Source organism: Orcinus orca, chromosome 7, assembly GCF_937001465.1.
Source record: "Orcinus orca chromosome 7, mOrcOrc1.1, whole genome shotgun sequence".
Classification (NCBI taxonomy): Eukaryota; Metazoa; Chordata; class Mammalia; order Artiodactyla; family Delphinidae; genus Orcinus; species Orcinus orca.
In genome coordinates this window covers 47,246,950-47,265,248 of record NC_064565.1, presented here as the reverse complement: position 1 = coordinate 47,265,248, position 18,299 = coordinate 47,246,950, and the positions used below count along the sequence as shown (strand labels likewise).

Genomic DNA, 18,299 nt, shown 5'->3' with positions numbered 1-18,299 from the left:
ACCCAAATTGCCGGGGGACTGGGGGATTCCTAGGCCTCAGGTCAATCAAATACAAATCTTGGTGGGTGAGGTTTCAGAGTCTGATTTCTGAGGAAGCTCCCCTGTGAATCTGAAGGATAAGGTAAGGTTACAAAGAGTTAGAACCTTAGCCAGAGGCATTTTGGTGATGGACCGGGTGGAGAGGGGAGATGTGGAAGGAGCTTTGTGTAGTGCTCTTTCTAGAAAGTTTTCTGCAAGGGTATGAAGAGGGTAGATATGGGAGGACTTGGGGCCGAGGGAGGTGGTGGTTGCTGAAATGGTTGTTGCTTATAATAATGTAAGAGAGGTTTGCCTGTAAATGTGAAGGATGTGAATGGTTCCTTATGCAGGATGATGACTGAGTGGTCAGGCCAAGCATGAGGTTAGGCGCCCCCCCTCACCCCCCACCCCAGTACCAGATAGGTTATTTTTAGTTTTATTTATTTTTTTTGCGGTACGCGGGCCTCTCACTGCTGTGGCCTCTCCCGTTGCGGAGCACAGGCTCCGGACGCGCAGGCTCAGCGGCCATGGCTCACGGGCCCAGCCGCTCCGCGGCATGAGGGATCTTCCCGGACCGGGGCACGAACCCGTGTCCCCTGCATCGGCAGGCGGACTCTCAACCACTGCGCCACCAGGGAAGCCCGATAGGTTATTTTTTTGCCAAGCACGTGAGTTTTGATGGTTCGGGGAAAGCTTGAAAATGGTCATCATGAATGAGATGTTCTTTCTGTTTGTTAATATTTTGAATTACACATTAAAGGAGAGGTACTCAAGTCTTTGCATAGGGACCTCTGCTTCTCAAGTTCTGACTGGGCCTTTGGGCCCCTCCCCGAGGAAGAAGGAAGGAGTGGGGTTTTTACGGCTGACGTTGGCCCTTTTTTCTTATTCAGCACTCCTGCTCTTCTTCACATTCTGTTTTCTCTTTTTTGGTTTCCTTTTCTTTGTGTTCAGGTGACACTCTTATACGCGTAGAACCTCCAAGAGGGGTTGCCTGGTACAGGGTGGTGCTTTCCAGTTATTTGCTTTGGGACTGACTGTTGGAGGGATCCCTACATTTTCTGGATTTCCTAATGTCTGACTTCGAAGGTTGTGGGGAGAGGACTGAGGTGAGTACCCTGTTCCTCCTGTTTTTCTCTGCCTCCATGTCTTTGTTCTTCATAATGGGTTGGATTCATCATTTCTACCCTGTAGACTTTCTACCCCTGTGTACTTGGGAGCATCTTCTGTCTCCTAGATTTCGTTTCTTTCTCCCCACTTAGTAGAGTGCATTTATTTTTACTTTTAACATGCCATTAATTTCTAATTTAGGTCAATTGAGCATTTTGATTTTTTTTAAAAAATAAATTTATTGATCTTATTTATTTATATTTTTGGCTGTGTTGGGTCTTCGTTGCTGCGTGCGGGCTTTCTCTAGTTGTGGTGAGCGGGGACTACTCTTCGTTGCGGTGCGCGGGCTTCTCACTGCGGTGGCTTCTCTTGTTGCAGAGCACGGGCTCTAGGCACGCAGGCTTCAGTAGTTGTGGCACGCGGGCTCAGTAGTTGTGGCACACGGGCTTAGCTGCTCCGCGGCATGTGGGATCTTCCCGGACCAGGACTTGAACCCGTGTCCCCTGCATTGGCAGGCGGATTCTTAACTACCGCGCCACCAGGGAAGTCCGAGCGTTTTGGTTTGGGTGGGTGGTTTTTTGGTTATGAAAGTTTTCTGGTCTCTTTCTGTGTGGTATCAGAGCCTCTCCCTGTCTTATTTCCCCTCCTCTTTGTTTTCTGTTGTGGTTACTTCGATGCTAACTTGTTCCACTTGTACACTGACCCTGTGTACACGGCTCGTTTTCTTTCTCATGATCATATTTATACTTTTGATGGATATATTTAAATGAACAGCTGTGCATTTGTTGAGTCATACCACAATTATCTGATTCTGCCTTAGCTGCTCCAGGGGCAAAAGCATATTTCAAGCTAAGTTGTGAGAGAATTCCGTTAATCACATTCTAACTGGGGGAGGGGAGAGGAGAAAGACCACTAAGAAAAGTCTTTTGAAAGATGAATGTTAATTAGTTGTTCAGTTATTTTAGAATAGATTGATTTGGTTGCTATTTAAGGTGTCACCTGAAGAAACTTTATAACGATGTAAATAACTGTAAAGGTTTAATGATATCAGACAGGCTAAATTCTCTGGAATTGTTGATGTGGGGATAAACTTAGTAGCTGGTTTATTTAAATAGATAAGCGGTCTTTAAAAGAGTTTCTTTCTGTAAAGAATGGTGTTCTTGACTCAGCATTCCTTGAATTCATTGGCTAAATATTTTGTTTTAAGCTTCCTGAACAGATAACATTACAGAAAACGTTACAACTTTCTTTTTCTTCAAATCTATTAATTGCTAATTATAACCTCTGATTGAGTCTTTGGCTTCCATCAGCCAGATCTATTTTTCTCTTGACACTTCCTCATGGTTTTCTGAAGGTTATTAATAGGCATGGAAGCATGGCTTTCCAAATAGCGTCAATAACTGTTAGGAGACTAGTGGGGGGCAGAGTGGGGGGAGATGATATGTCAATTCCTGACTCGGAGGAGGTGTATTTTCAAGCTACAGAAGCTGTCTCAGAGGTCACTGGGGATGGCTCTGGGCAGATCAGCTGGTGTCTGCAACTAGAGATCCAAGCAGTCCTATCCAAATGGGATACTGTCCACCAGGGAGTTGTCTGCTCTACCCAGAGTCTGCCAGCCGTCTTTTTGTTTGGCTGCTTCTCTTGGATGACACCCTTGAAAACTGAAATCCAGGTTACAAATGATATCTTTTAATTTATCTCCAGTACCTGGTTGCAGCTATATTACACTGAGGATGAAGAGCAGCCCTCTCCCCCAGTCATTTCCTGGCCAGCCTGTAAAACATTCCTTAAACCTCCCTCTCCTCTCCCCACCCAAACCAAAGTGTAACGTAGACTAAGATGTTAGAATTAATGTGTTTTAATTTCCATTGAGTGCCTCGTATGTGCCAGGATGCGATGTAGCCATGATCCAGGCAGAGTCCTCACTCTCATGCTGCTTAAATTTTGGTGTGTGGAGTAAGGACGGATGGGAGAGGGAGAGACATAATAAAGACCAATAAACTAATACATAAATGACAGATGTCACGCAGCGTTAAGTGCTGTGAAGAAGACGGCAGGGCGCTGTGGGCTGAGTGTGGGGAGGTCTGAGGCAGGAATGGGCTTGAGTGTGTGTGGGGTACGGAGGAGAAGGGGTCTGGTCAGGCTGGTGTATAAAGGGTGGTTTTTCTCACCTCCACAGAAATCTGCTCTAGTGCTTCCCATTTTAAAAAGAGAGAGAGAAATAGACCTCCTTGGTGCTGATGTCTTTTTTATTTAATTTCCCCCGACCCTTCAAATTATTACGCGTTGGTCATGTTAGCCTTAGAATTGGGACAGTTGTGTCAGATGGCAGTGCCTGAGATACCATTTGTCTGGTAACAGGAGGGATAGGAAGGGTCTGAACTCTTAGGCTAAAGGGGAAACTGCAGGCAGTGAGAAATGCCGCAGAGGGCCGAGAAGGCATCTAACTGAGGGCTTTGGGAGGAGGTGGGATTTTAGATGGACTTCACAGTTACTCATCTAAGAGTTTCACTGGTGGAGTTGGGGGTGAGGGTAGGGGGAATAATAGGGTCCTTTCTACTGGTAGGTAAAAAAAATACATAAATAAAATAAAAGAAAGTCCCAGTTTGTAAACTGGAGGGAGAGGAGCCCTGAGCTGCCTAAGAGAATAGAACAAAACAGCTGGGAGATGATGGGTACTATCAGTTGAAACAAAGCGGAGAGCCGTGGCTATTTGATACAGAGGGAATGAAGTGGAAGACGAGGGACAGTTTCCATGTAGTCAAGCGCGTCAAAATAAAACCGAGACTTGAGATACCAGTAAGGCATGCCGTGGGTGATCAAAACGTTGGAATCTCAGAAGCTTAGCTTAGTTATTATCTTTATATTTGGTAGGGGTGTAGCAAAGTCAGTTTCGTCCTGTATACAATGAAAGTAAGTCTACTGGGGTTTCTTCGGTTCTAACATGGTAGCTTATCCTTTTACTGATTTTTCATTCAGTTAAGCCACATTTACCTACCCTTGCCTTTTTTTTTTTTTTAAACCAGATTATATTATTCTTTTCCTGGCCTTTCCAAACCATATCTTGGGTCCATCTGTCACAGCTGGAATGTTTGTAGTGTAACTCTTTCAGTCAAAACCCTTTCTTTCCTGAAATAATCTGTAATTATTTCCTCTAACTACAGGATGAACTGATCCAGGGGCTGGATTTCAGTACTATAGGACTTGTCCAAGAAGCTATTTGTATTCATCTATCTTGAAAGATCAAATTACATGCTAATATTCTGAAAGTAACACCCCACCAGAAACCCCCCCCCCGCAGCAGTGAAGTCTATATAAAACCAAGCCCTGGCAACTTGCACATTGCCAGTTCAGACAGAGTGTGGTGTTAAAAATATTTCACAGGTCATTTGTGAACTGGAGAAAAGACCCTGACTTAACTTATATGGTATGATGCTTTGGTTTAGCCTTTCTTTGCAGCTATAACTGACAGCCCATGTCTCTCTCCACCCTTTCCAAAGTCCCAGGTAGTTTGGAGCAAGCTGTCCTTGGGTTCTCTCTCTGCTTGTTGACCATAGAAGAGACATAACTATTGTCACATAATGGCTGATTTTTGTCCCCCTTGGAGGTGGTGGTTGTAAGTATACCTTCCCTCAAGATTGTATATTTAGAGTCTGTCTTGCTGGATCTAATTTGCCCCCCAAATGTGCCCGACCTAACGCTAATGCCTGTTTTTATTTTATGATGCGTCACAAGAGAACTGAAGAATAGGGATGGGAGGGAGCAGGTAGCAACCACTTGTGTACTAGCAACGTGGCTTGTCTTTCCTTTCACATCAAGATTTTTTTTTCCCCCCCCTCAGGGGCACGGGAGATAATCCGAGGTTACAGGGTATATGAAATTAATTTGAGGTTAGAGAAATGCAAAGACGGCATGATAAAGGTGGCCCAAATAACCATGAGTAAAGATTGTTTTCTGAGAGGAAAATCAAGATGGGTAAAGAGCACAACGTGTTGAAGCTTGGATAAAATGTTAAGGAGGACTGTGGTTAGTTCCATAGTTGAGGAAGCTAAACTATGGCTGGCTGGTTTAATGAAGGTTGTGAGCGTTTGTTAATTAGGACCTGGACTCTGGTCACGTGGCTTTGGGTTTGACTTTGTGTGCTCGAGCAAGGTACTTCTAGCTACCCATTTTCTTATCTGTAGGCTGGGATTAATAGGAGTATTTCTTTTAGAGTGTTCTGGGGAGAGGTTGAAAGAGATAACGCATAGGGTCCCTAAGCACGGTGCCTGGCTGCTTAGTGAGTGGCACTGCTGTTACTGTAATAATGATGTGCTGTTGACAGATGACTAAGGGAAAGCAGAGTCACTCTACTTCTTTTCTGCTTTGCCTCTACCTTTTATATTAAAGAGAAAGATTTGTTTTTTCTTATGGAAGGCGTAGCATAGGCCATATAAAAGAGACGTAAAGAAACAACTGTCATGGAACAGTTGTGATAGCCCTCACCGACGGTGAGTGAGCGACTTCACGTGGATGGTGAAAAAGTCATTCAAAATAGGGATGGGTGAAGGTACAATCCATCTTTCAAGATTCTTTCTAACTTGGAGAGTGTTAGAAATTGAATTGAGAAGAGCATCGAGAAAGTCCCTATTGAACGAGTAGGTGCTCAGTAGATTATGTGTTGAACAAATGGACAAACCAAATGAGTCTAGGCCACCAGGCCAGACAAATGAACATTTTGTAGAATCTTCTGATGGGAACGAATCTCAGGGTTCATCTTACAGCTTTGCTTTCATCCTCAGCACACAGATAACAAGTTGTTTGCTGTTCATAACTTTAGGTTTGAGAAATATCTTTTATTCTTACAGTAGATTATCAACTAGATTGCTTAATATGAGTTCTAAAGGTTGAATATAGAAGTGCAGTATACTCCTGGTTATTCTGTGATTGACATCAGAATGCTTTGTGATTTTTGGGGGGATGTACTGCAGTATATCTGTGGCTTTATCCAGCTGTAAAATTGCGATGAGCGAAAGAAGTACCAAACTTGGTCTCAAGCCCACATGTGTTAAAAATTGAGCTAAACGCTAGCTCCCTAACTGGATGTCAGTCTGATCTATAAATGGAGTTTGAAAAGTACCATAGGATTTGGAAAGCAGCTCTGTTTTGCCCTGGTGGTTTGCCTGTTTTGAGTACAATATCATGGGGCTGTCCTGTCTCCCAAGGGAGTAGTCCTGAGACACTGTAAGAGATGGCACTGATTTAAGACCCGAGGTCCCTAACCTTTTTCTGCATAGCTCTTTGCCATGTGTCTGAAATATTAAAATCAGTTACCAGGGCTAGAGGGCCTTATCCAGGAACAGAAAGGAGGTGGTATACACTGGGGCAAAAATTTATACTCCAAACCCTTCAGATAACATTCTGTAACCCCCAGTAGCCTATGAGTTTTCGCAGTCAGGGATTTTAGCCTTAGAATATTGCATAAGGATTTGGTTGGACCAAAAGGAGATGGACGCTGGAGTACCTTCTGATCACAGTTTTATGTCTCATTTAAAAAGTATTTCGTTGTGCACATAAAGTATTATTCCTACATGAAATAGATATCTGATGCCTTCTCCCTTGACCACTAGACTTATTGTTGACTTCCTTGAGGTTAGAGAGTTTAAAGAGATTTCTAAACCTGTGGAGCAGTAACATTTTTGTCAGGTATCGAGCCAATGCCCAGCCTAAAATGTCTGCTGCCATCTGGTTACCTGGTATGGCAGAAGGACTGATCATTTAAGAGTAAGGCAGTGCTTCTCAAAGCGTGGTCCGAGATCCTCTGGAGTTTCCAAGACTTCCTCAGGGGTTCCACAAGGTCCTCCTTCTTCCAGTCACATATACGTCTTCATGTACGAAGTTGGATTCTCTTTTCTTCAGCTGATACAGCATGTCATTCCAGATTGAATGCAGAATCATACATGAGAATCCAGTTGCCTTCTACTAAGCCAAACATTATAGAGATTTGCAAAAATGCAAAGTAATGCCACTTTTTCCTCATTAGAGCTTTCTGTGGGGGAAAATACAGTTTTTTTAATTTAGAAAAAATAGAGTAATATGTTTATTGTTATTTTAAAACAAATACAGTATTGAAAACATTCTCCATTTTAATTTCTAATAGAGTAAATATTGGTAGAAATAACTTACATAGACAAGTTCCTTAGAGTCCTCAATAATTTTCAAGAGTATAAAGAGATTCTGAGACAAAAATTTTTAAAACTATTGGAGTAAAGCATCCCTGAACTATTGAATTATTGCAACTCTCTTTTCCCACTACCAGCCAGCCCACATCTGAAACTCCTTAGCCAAAAATACTTGAGTGCAAGGGAGTTGAACATTACTTGTAAAGACAATGTTTCCTTTTTAGTATATTTAAAAATTCGAAGTAGATCCTTGGGGCTTCAAGTTGGGACTTCAGCATATTGATGTTCTTTATATGTAAAATATGATCAGGACATTTATTCCAGAACATTCTCCTCCCTACATTTCTTTTCCCTTTCCTTTCAAAAGTTCCATTTTTAATAGCTGAATTAACTGGTCAGCGGAGACACTCCAGACACTGAACAGAATGGCAACCAGTAAATGCTGCTGACATTTTTTCCCAAAGATTTTTGGCAGATTTTGAGCTATCTATCTATAAACAGCAGATTAGTTTGGAAGACTGAATTTATACCTCCTTTTTTCCCCTGTTTTCCATTTAGGAGCCTAAATTATTGTTTTAATTTTGCTTGCACAATAATAATCAGTTAAAAGGTGTTTAGGGGCATGGGCTTTTGTTGGCTTTGTGACAAGGAAAAATTGTCAGTGGTGATGGTCTTTTAGAATTCTTTTTTAAAATAGTGAAAGAATTCTTGATTTCGAAGCTTGAAACTTGTTAACTGCTGACTTTTATTATTACCTGAACTAAATTCTAGAGATTAGAGTTAACAGAGATGATAAATGTCTTAATCCTGCTATTCCTTTGCAGGTGTGTATGTGCTTTTGTGTTAACGGGTGGTGGGGGGGGGTGGTAATTTCTAATTCTTTGGAAATTAAAGTTAAATTGAGCCGATTAGTTCAGGGAGAATTTGAATTCAATGAGTATTAAATGTGCACCTACTTGGCTCTAGTAGCGATGAACAAAATAGACTATAGATTTTACTACCATGAAGTTTACAGTCCAGTGAGGGAGACAGATGTTCAAAAGCACACACTCAAATATGAATATGTAATTATTAATTATGATAAGTGCTATAAATAAAAATTAACACAGTGGTGTATGAGAGTGTAATGAGAGCATATGAGGGTTTAGGCAAGCTTCTAGAAGGAAGTGACATTTAAGTTGAGGCTTGAAGGTTGAATAGGAATTTGCCAGGTTGGGTCCTGAAAGAAGGGCTCAATCACTGGGAGCTTCATATATACAGAGGTCCTGAAAGAAGGGCTCAATCACTGGGAGCTTCATATATACAGAGGTCCAGAGATAGGCAGGGAGCTGGCTAGTTGGTGTGCCTGGGAGAATGGGGTGGAGAGGGACCTTGACAACAATGAATGTAGGGAGGTGAGTAGGGGGCTTACTAGGGCTTACCATGTTTTACCCAGGTTCTGGCCAGGGGCTACCTCTCCAGCCTTCTTGGGTTTTCTCTCCTTATCACTCTTCTCTCTAGGCTCCCTATGTCCTAGGCTGGTGTTTTTTTTTCACATGTGATATATGTTTTAAGTCCTCAGGCAACACCAAGCTTCCCCTGGCCACAGGACCTGTGTAGAAGCCGAGAAGCTGTGCCTTTTTCCTTAAATGCCCTCCTGTCTCCACCACAGAGTGCTCCCCACCCCAACACAAACACACACATACACACACACATACACAAGAGCTCACATACTCTTATCCTTTTTGTAGTACCTTCTACTCACCTTTCTGGTTCCTGTTTATATATAATCTACCCTGTTTATATGTAATCTCCTCTACCCTCCAAAAAATCTTAAATTGTTTTGTTAGCAGTCTTATTTAACCATGTTTCTTTCTAACACTTAAATCAGTTTTTAATTGTGCAGTCTTCTGGATGATTATTTGACTACCACCATAGATAGATTGTGTAAGTTCTGTAATAGTAAGGACCATGTTTGTATATCTTTATCATTCTAAGTTTCTAATTTCTAGTACATAGCAGGCTCTCAATAGTTGTTGAGGGAAGGGAGGGAGGGAGGGAGGGAGGAAGGAAGGAAGGGAGGGAGGGAGGGAGGGAGGAAGGAAGGAAGGAAGGAAGGAAGGAAGGAAGGAAGGAAGGAAGGAAGGAAGGAAGGAAGGAAGGAAGGAAGGAAGGAAGGAAGGACTGGGAATTCAAAGATAAGACTGAGATATAGTTCAGTACTTTTCAAAGGCTTTTAATGATATATCCCATCAGTTAAAAAGTTTTTTGAGGGCTTCCCTGGTGGCGCAGTGGTTGAGAGTCTGCCTTCCGATGCAGGGGACACAGGTTCATGCCCCGGTCCGGGAGGATCCTACATGCCGCGAAGCGGCTGGGCCCGTGAGCCATGGCCACTGAGCCTGTGCGTCTGGAGCCTGTGCTCCGCAACGGGAGAAGCCACAATAGTGAGAGGCCCGCGTACCACAAAAAAAAAAAAAAAAAAGGTTTTTTGAGTGTGTACCCTCAATATGTATGTTGCTTATAAGTTTTATATAAAGTAAAACTATGTGTTATAAGACATACATAAAATAGAAATTTTAAAAAGATTTAAGATGAAATATTTGAGGTATGGCTAATGGTAATCACATTGTATTATTGACAAAAATCTCAGGCTACTCAGGATAATGTTTATTGTTTATGATACTGGATGCAAATCAGTTTTTAATGTATTTTTAAATTCTGAATTTGGTGAGCCTGCTTCATGTCACAGTGAACTGGAATGTTAATTGATTTTCTTTAAAATGATTAACAAAGAACCACTAGGAATAGCCATATAAGTTCCACCATTTTCTTAGTCTTCTCTGTTACTTTCATTAATAACATATTCAATGTAGTTGAATGTAGTTTCTTTAATGGGTTTAGAACACTTGCAATTTGGGGAGGGCTCATTTCATTATATCTAGCCATCACAACCTGTAATTCCACTTCAGTAAACCCTCAAGAGTATAGCACATGGCTGTATTCTATAAGCAAAAAATGTCCACTCTTTCACATTGTGTAACTCCCACTTCTTCTGCAAGATACCTCTTGTAGTGGACTGTCCTAAGGGACTGAGACAGAGACCAAATAAAGGATCAAGTTATTTATCACTCTGTTAGATTAAATCAGTTTTTATAAGATACAAGTTTTAGTATTTTCATCCCATAATTTAATGCATTGTCTTGTGTGGCCCTTGGATGCACGCACCCCTTTTGGGGGCAAGTAGGCTAGCTAGTGCTGGAGATTGACATAGACAAATGATTGATTTGGAGTGGTGTTGGGGCTGGGGGGTTGAAATCACTGCGGATGGAGAGGTGTTGCACCAAGCATTTGCCTTTTGAGCTAGATCGTGGATGACAGGAAGAGGGAGTTGGGTAGGAGAGAGGTGGAGGGGGAGGCTCAAGGCATCTGAGGTGGAGGGAACCAACAGTGCGTGTCTGTTCAAAGGCACAGAGATGAGATGGTGATGGAGGGGTCAGTACTGGTTATGAGGGTTCCAGGGTGAAGTGAGGCATTTGCATTTATATCAAACAAGGGCTTGCTCTAGAAAAGATCTATGTGAACATGGAAATAATAGTAATAATAACAACAGCAACAGGAGAAAGGGAGTCACTCAGGTTCCACGTGCTTTTAAAAATGTAAAAGGAAGGTCCATTAAACTCTCCTTTACTCCCTTCCCTCACCTTGCTGTTAGAGAAGGGTTAGTCTGAAATACAGTTGTAGACAAATTGAAGTGAGGGATGGTAAGATAGAATAGAGGTGCGGGGAATGAACAGTCTCAGACTACTAACCAAAAAACTGATTTTAAGAAGATGAGTCAGAAGGTGTCCATTCCAAACAGCTTAGATAACAGTGGGCTTTTGCTCTTTTCTTTGAAGCTTTAAGAGTAAGATAGCACATGAACCTGTTCACTAAAGAACTTCACCGGTTTTCTCTTTATGTTACCATCAGAAAATTGCAGCTAGTTCAAGGTTTAATTTTTTAAAATTATTTTTTGTGATAAAGAATTAGTATAGCCAAACTCTCATCATATTTCCAAAATTTTATAGGAATTATTCAGATAGAAAAGTTCTTTGTTGTAACCCCTTGACTCAGAACATTGAGCTTCTGCCAATGTAGTTTTAGGGCAATATCAACTTAAAATTTATAGCAAGTATCTTATTTTCTCTCTGTTATAGTTTCATATATTAAGATTTTATATGATTTCTTCATGTCTTGATTGTGTCTATGCTTCGTTAAATTTGAGGTTAATGTAAGAATACATTGCTTTGCCATTGATGAGGGATAAGTTACAGTTTTGTGTTTTGTTTTCTTTTTCGGGGCTGTATGATGATGTAGGTTGCTTCACCTCTAATCCTTTTGAACGAAGGCTCAAACGTAGTAATTTGGTTTGGATTATTCAGTCACTTAATCTTTAACATCGTGTTAGAACAGTCTATTCGTGCTTCTTAGAGTTTTTAACTTGGTGCCAATCTTGCATTCCGTGGCATAAAATAAAATTCAAACCTAAAGTCCTTTAGGAGTGCCTGGCCTTACAGCTGAGAATTTTTCATGTCCCTTTTGAGTTCTTTGTTAGTGGGTAGACTCAGGGAAAGTTGCCTCAGAGTGGCCACCAGGAGGAGGTAAATCTGATTAACTCTTTAAGATGATTTATTTAGATCCATGTAAAGGGTATATGTTTAAATGTACTAAGAAATAAGGCAACATATGTGAGGGGGATTTGTAAGAAAGGCCTTGAACGGCAGTTTGAAGATGGTATGCTTAATTTAATTTGTCATCCTACAGTTAAATTTTGTTGTTTCACTGATATCTCTTTTTTTCCCTCCACAGTTGTACAATGGTAGATGGAGTGATGATTCTTCCTGTGCTAATGATGATTGCTTTCCCTTCCCCTAGTATGGAAGGTAAGTGGCTCACAACTACTTGGGGCAGGATGAGTATACTGTGTATTGTTCGGCTTACCGTAAACTAGTTTCTTCTTAATCCTATCAGATTTAGCAATCCTCCCCTCCCCCCATTTTTAAGACTTTATTTTTTTAAAGCTGTTTTTTAGGTTCACAGCAAAATTGAGAGGACGATACAGAGATTTCTTATATACCCCCTGCCCCGACACATGTATAGCTTCCCCCATTATCAACATCCCCCCAACCAAAGTGGTACATTTGTTATAATTGATGAACCTACACTGACACGTCATAATCACCCCAGCCCGTAATTTACATCAGGGTTCACTCTTGGTGGTGTACATTCTGTGGGTTATAATGACATGTATAATGATATGTATCCATCATTATAGTGTCATACAGAGTATTTCACTGCCCTGAAAATCCTCTGAGCTCCACCTATTCCTCTCTCTCCACCTCTGCAACCCCTGCCAACCACTGATTCTTTTACTGCCTCCATAGTTTTGCCTTTTCCAGAATGTCATGTAGTTGGATTCATACAGTATATATAGCCTTTTCATATTGGCTTCTTTCACTTAGTATTTTACATTTAAGGTTCCTTCGCGTCTCTTCGTGGCTTAGTAATTCACTTCTTTTTAGTGCTGAGTAATGTTTCATTGTCTGGATGGACCACAGTTTATTTATCCATTCACCTACTGAAGGCCATCTTGATTGCTTCCAAGTTTTGGTAATTATGAATGAAGCTGCTGTAAACATCCATGTGCAGGTTTTTGTGTAGATACAAGTTTTCAACTCCTTTGGGTAAACACCAAGGATTGTGATTGCTGGATTGTATGGTAGAGTATGTTTAGTTTTGTTAGAAACTGCTAAGCTGTCTTCCAAAGTGGCTGTTCCGTTTTGCATTCCCACCACCAACGTCTGAGAGTTCCTGTTGTCCCACATCCTCACTAGCATGTGGGGTTAGCAGTGTTCTGGATTTTGGCCATTCTTATAGGTATGTGGTGGTGTCTCATTGTTTTAATTTGCATTTCCCTGATGATGTATGATGTGGGGCATCTTTTCGTGTGCTTATTTGCCATCTGTATATCTTTACCGAGGTGTCTTTAAGGTCTTTGGCCCATTTTTTACTTGGGCTCTTTGTTTTCTTATTGTTGAGTTTTCAGAGTTCTTGGTATATTTTGGATAACAGTCCTTGATCAGACATGTCTTTTGCATATATTTTCTCCCAGTCTGTGGTTTGTCTTGTCATTCTTTTGACATTATCTTTCACAGAGCAGAAGTTTTAATTTTAATGGAGTCCAGCTTATTAATTATTTTTTTCATGGATCATGCCTCTAAAAAGTTATTGACCAAAAAAAAAAAAGTTATTGTCATACTCAGTGAGGTAATGTAGGTTTTCTCCTATGTTATCTAATAGGAGTTTTATAGTGCTGTGTTGTACATTTAGGTCTGTGATCTGTTAATTGAATAATTTTTATGAAGGGTATAAGGTCTGTGTCTAGACTTCTTTTTGTTTTGCATGTGAACATCCCCTTTTTATACATATTTGATAATGTCCCTTGATTTTCTTGGAGTGCAACCTATATACACCGTACCTTTCTTATAAACATAAATTTAAAAAATTCAATATAATTTGCTATCTGAAATGACGAGAAAATTCTCTGAAAATAATATGTAATTAAATATGTCATATAATTAAAATAGGACGTATAGACAAATGTAAGATAATCTAGTGTAGTTGGGCATGAGTACACTAGAAGATGTAATGAAGTAACAAATGTGTGTATAAAAATATATACCTATACACACACACACACACACATATAATCTTTGATGTCTTAGAAAACAGAAAACATTGGTACTAGTGTATTGTATCGGTGACTTAATTATCACAAGGGATCTTGCCTGCAGTGCTTGAATTTTCTGACTTGGTGAACAAATTTTGGTAGAATCCCAACAAAACAGAGAACTGTTTGTCCCTTGATTTACACAGTGGTTATATTTTGAGAAAATTTCGTATACATTAAGACAGTATAAGACATACTTTGTATTTTTATGTATAAAAGAGTTAGGTATTAGGTTCAATTAATTATACAGCGGTTTTCATGTAAATGAATGCTTAGTGGGTGGGCCAGTGAGAACCTGAAGGGGCACAGGGTAACTCTTAGTTGTGTGGGATCACACAGGCATTTTAGGGCCTAACTCATTGTCACTATCCTCCTTTCTCCCCATCTGCAAAAAGCTACTTAGGGATGGCACTGCCTCTGTGGAGTCCACAAGAGATAATCAAGAGAAAAAGAAAATAAAAGTTGCCTATAATTCCCTGCACTTACATGTGATTGCTTTTAGCATGTTGGTGTAAATCTTTCTAGATGTGTAAACAGACTCTTATTTTATTGTGCATTGAGCAGTTTGCACTTTATTTTATAAGAGTTGCTCCATGAGGAGTGGTGCTTACGGTGTGAATCTCAGCCTTGCTGTGATCAGATGGGCCAGTAAGACTAATCCCCCTCTTACAGGCTCTTGGGGGTATAGTGATCAGTTTTATACACTTGATAAGTTTCCACGGAGGCATATAATATAGGTTAATGTAGCCAACACTGTGGAAAAATCAGTGCTTGATGTACTAGAAATCTATTTTGTTATATATTAGGTGTATAATATTTGATCTGTTCCTCCCTCCTTCCCATGTTCATTGACATGTATTATAGTCAGGGAGCCACTAGCCACATATTGAGCACTCAAAGTGCAGCTGACACAAGCCGAGATATGCCTTAAGTGTAAAGTACACACTGGGTTTTGAAGACAATAAAAGATGTGAATTTTATCTGTTCCTTTTTACTACTATGAAAATTTACAATTATATAAAGCAGCTTACATTAAGTTTCTATTAAAAAACGCTATCGTCAACCACTTTAGGTATCCATAGTCTATATTCTTCTCTAAGCAGTGTTGATTGATACAGTCCAATAATATTGCAATCATTTTAATTAGTGCCAAAAAGATATGAAATAAGGATCCTGCGTGGCAAGTTTAAAGGAGTAGGAGGTGTTTAACCAGAAGAGAGGTTGGGTCCTAGGTTGAAAGAATTACTAAGAAGAAATGGGCTGGGAATATTTGGTGGGTTAATAGTAGTTCTCATCTGAGGGGTTAATTTTATCCCCCAAGGGACACTTGACAACGTCTGGAGACGTAATAGGCAAGTTGCTAGGATTTTTCCTCTTTTTAGTTGCTACATAATATGATCAGTTAAAAAAAAAAAAAAAAAAGAATGTTGTGAAATGAAGTCAGTCCAAATTCTGTGTGCTCCCCTAGGTACAGTAGCAGTTCTGTGTGGTTGGACAATCCTTCAGGTTTCATGTGCTGTCCTGGTGGACTCTTGGTGTGGACACGATAGAAAAAAAAAAAAGAGTGGAAGAGAAATTGAGGTGGAAATGTAATACGGATAGAGAAGGGGAAGTGGGAAAGAATGGTGAAAGAGGAGGTGAAAAGGGCATTTATGGAACAGTGTTAGCAACCCAGCCATTGGTTGTTTTTTCCTGCTTTAAGCTCTTAAGCTGCCCAAAGGATCCAGCAAATGACCTCTTAATGCCAGAGTGAAGATCTGTAATGAAACAAGTTAGTCTGGCTGAAATGGAAATGGATGCCACTAAGGTTTTGCTATTGAATATAACACCAGCACTAGGATGTTTACAGATATGGAAAAGAACACATCATCCTTTTGTTGCGATAGCTTTTTTTTTTTTTAAAAAAAACAATATCCAGTGAGTGCTACAACCTAGAGTACTCAGATCTTAATAGCGGTGGCCTTAGTCTTGTCTTCCCTCAATGACTCAACTCCTAGTTAACTATCAATAGCATATTGTATGAAAAGACTCTCTGTTTTTGCATATTTACTAGAAAATTTTTTTTTTAAAAAAACCACTGAGAACTAATTGTAATATACTCAACATTAGTCATAAAGCAAATGTCGAGTACAAAATACTTAACTGAAAGAGGTAAATAACAGGGCAAATAACTAAAAACTTTATATTAGCCTCATAGATTGTCTAGTGCAGGGCTTTAAACTACCAAGTTTTTTGTTTGTTTTTTTGTTTTAATTAATTAATTTATTATTTTGGCTGCGTTGGGTCTTCATCGTTGTGCACAGGCTTTCTCTAGTTGCGGCGAGCAGGGGCTACTCTTCCTTGCAGTGTGCGGGCTTCTCATTGTGGTGGCTTCTCTTGTTGCGGGCTCTAGGTACATGGGCTTCAGTAGTTGTGGCATGTGGGCTCTAGAGCTCAGGCTCAGTAGTTGGGGCACACGGGTTTAGTTGCTGCACGGCATGTGGGATCTTCCTGGACCAGGGCTTGAACCCGTGTCCCCTGCATTGGCAGATGGATTCTTAACCACTGCGCCACCAGGGAAGCCCTAGGCTACCAAGTTTAAAAGGAAACAGACCCAGGTTTGATGTTTGCAGAGCAGCTACGGCACCTTATTAATTGGGCTTCAGTGGAGCTAATGGCATTCTTGGTGCATAAATAAGAAAGTAATAGAGATTTTGTTCTAATATATTTTGTTGGGTATTGTACTCCTCTTAGTCTATTAAAAACAAACAAAAAAACAGAAAGCTTCTTTCGTCTCCCCAGTTACTCCCAGATGTCTTTTAAATATTGATTAGATACAGTGTCAACATGTCAAATAAGAAGTCCCAAAGAGTACTTTTGGCAGAGTTTGACTAGTATGTGTGTACTTTAGAACATTTCTCAATTTCTGTGGAATTCTAAATGCTCTGGGGCCAAAAAGACCCAGTAAGTTTGGAAAATACTGCATACTAGAACGATCTCTTTGATGATTTATAGGTAATATTTATTGAGTGGTTAATATGTGCCCAATGTTGTTTTATGTTCGTTATTTCCCATAATCCTCATCATTACCCTAATGAGATACGTTAGTGGGGATGTGCTTTTGAATTGGTTAAAACTCTTGCTTAAGGTTATACAGCCAACAAAAGGTGTGTTATACTTTGAGGACTGGTATTCAAGAGTTTCAGTCATTATCGGTCATCTTCAGAATTTTGTATTTTTTGGTACCCTAAATTAGCTACATCCACATTCATATTACATCTGGTACATGCTAGAATACAGCTCAATCCAGTCCATTTGAGAGGCTGAGGTGAGAGCTTCCAATAACAAACGATGAATCCCTTTTACCTGGGTTTGTGTTTTTTATTTCTCTTTCATACCAATATTCATTTTTCATGTTCATTATATATACAACTCCAGCTGCAGGAAGATTTTTATTTGCTCTCACAGAGAAGAGCACTTGAGCCCTAATTACCCGTATATCCTTCCTTTTCCTTCCCATTAATAAGACTAATCATGCTCTAATACTGCTATTATGCCACCCGGGAGAAGTCCATTTTTGTTCCAGAACCTGCTTGTTTGGTTTTACCTTTGTCCCTGTGAGCATTTGCAGGGACGACCATGACACAAATAACTTAAAGTGGAATACTGCTCCTTCAAAAATATTTCAAAGCTAAGATGACCCACATTTTATTAAATTTGCAAGCCGTAGTTAGATTTTATTGCAGCAAGGAAGGCTGGACTTTTGCAGAGTTTTGTTGCAAGAGATTTCGGCCTGTCTTAGAGAAGATTGCTAAGTACTAAATTATTTTCTGGGTTGACTTGATTTTAGTATTTCCAAAGCCATCACTACTCAGACTTTCCAGCCCAATTACCCAATGAGAGAAGGAAGGAGATCACTTCAATAGACTTTTTGTTAGGGTCCACAAAGGTGCCCCTCTTTGCCACTGGGGGTGAAGAATAGAATAAGCCTTTCTTTGAATTTCTCATTATTGAGAATTCAGGAAGTTCGTGAAGGGGTGAATGAATGTAAGAGAAATGTCTCAGTATTAAATTTGTTGCCCTCATTTCTCACGACTATAATTTATCCCTTCTGTTCAGAATCAAATCTTTTTCTTTGACACATCATCATGTGAGAGATTTGTTGGGGAGAGAGATGAGATGTACTGAGCTATTGGCCACTATGAGGACCTAAAATGTAAATATCGGGTGAAGCTGTACACTTTTAAGATACTGCTTCTTTATTGTCACATTTTCTCACCTAACAG

The 18,299-nt window shown here is 40.2% G+C and overlaps 2 protein-coding genes across 4 annotated transcripts in view; one reads left to right on the top strand and one right to left on the bottom strand.

Moving 5' to 3' along the window:
- PKP4 (plakophilin 4) overlaps positions 1 to 18,299 on the bottom strand; it is a 961,933-nt gene that overhangs the window by 831,761 nt on the left and 111,873 nt on the right. The gene's annotated exons all lie outside the window — the stretch shown is intronic.
- The window catches only part of ACVR1 (activin A receptor type 1), a 126,955-nt gene that overhangs the window by 58,213 nt on the left and 50,443 nt on the right, over positions 1 to 18,299 (top strand). For 2 of the 3 annotated variants that reach the window (XM_049712726.1, XM_049712724.1), the window contains exon 2: positions 12,114 to 12,187. In XM_049712726.1, coding sequence (XP_049568683.1) covers positions 12,121 to 12,187 — 67 coding nt within the window. In that variant the 5' untranslated portion in view covers positions 12,114 to 12,120. Of the gene's footprint in view, positions 1 to 1,002; positions 1,125 to 12,113; positions 12,188 to 18,299 lie in introns of those variants that run through there. The other variant, XM_049712725.1, reaches the window with a different exon arrangement.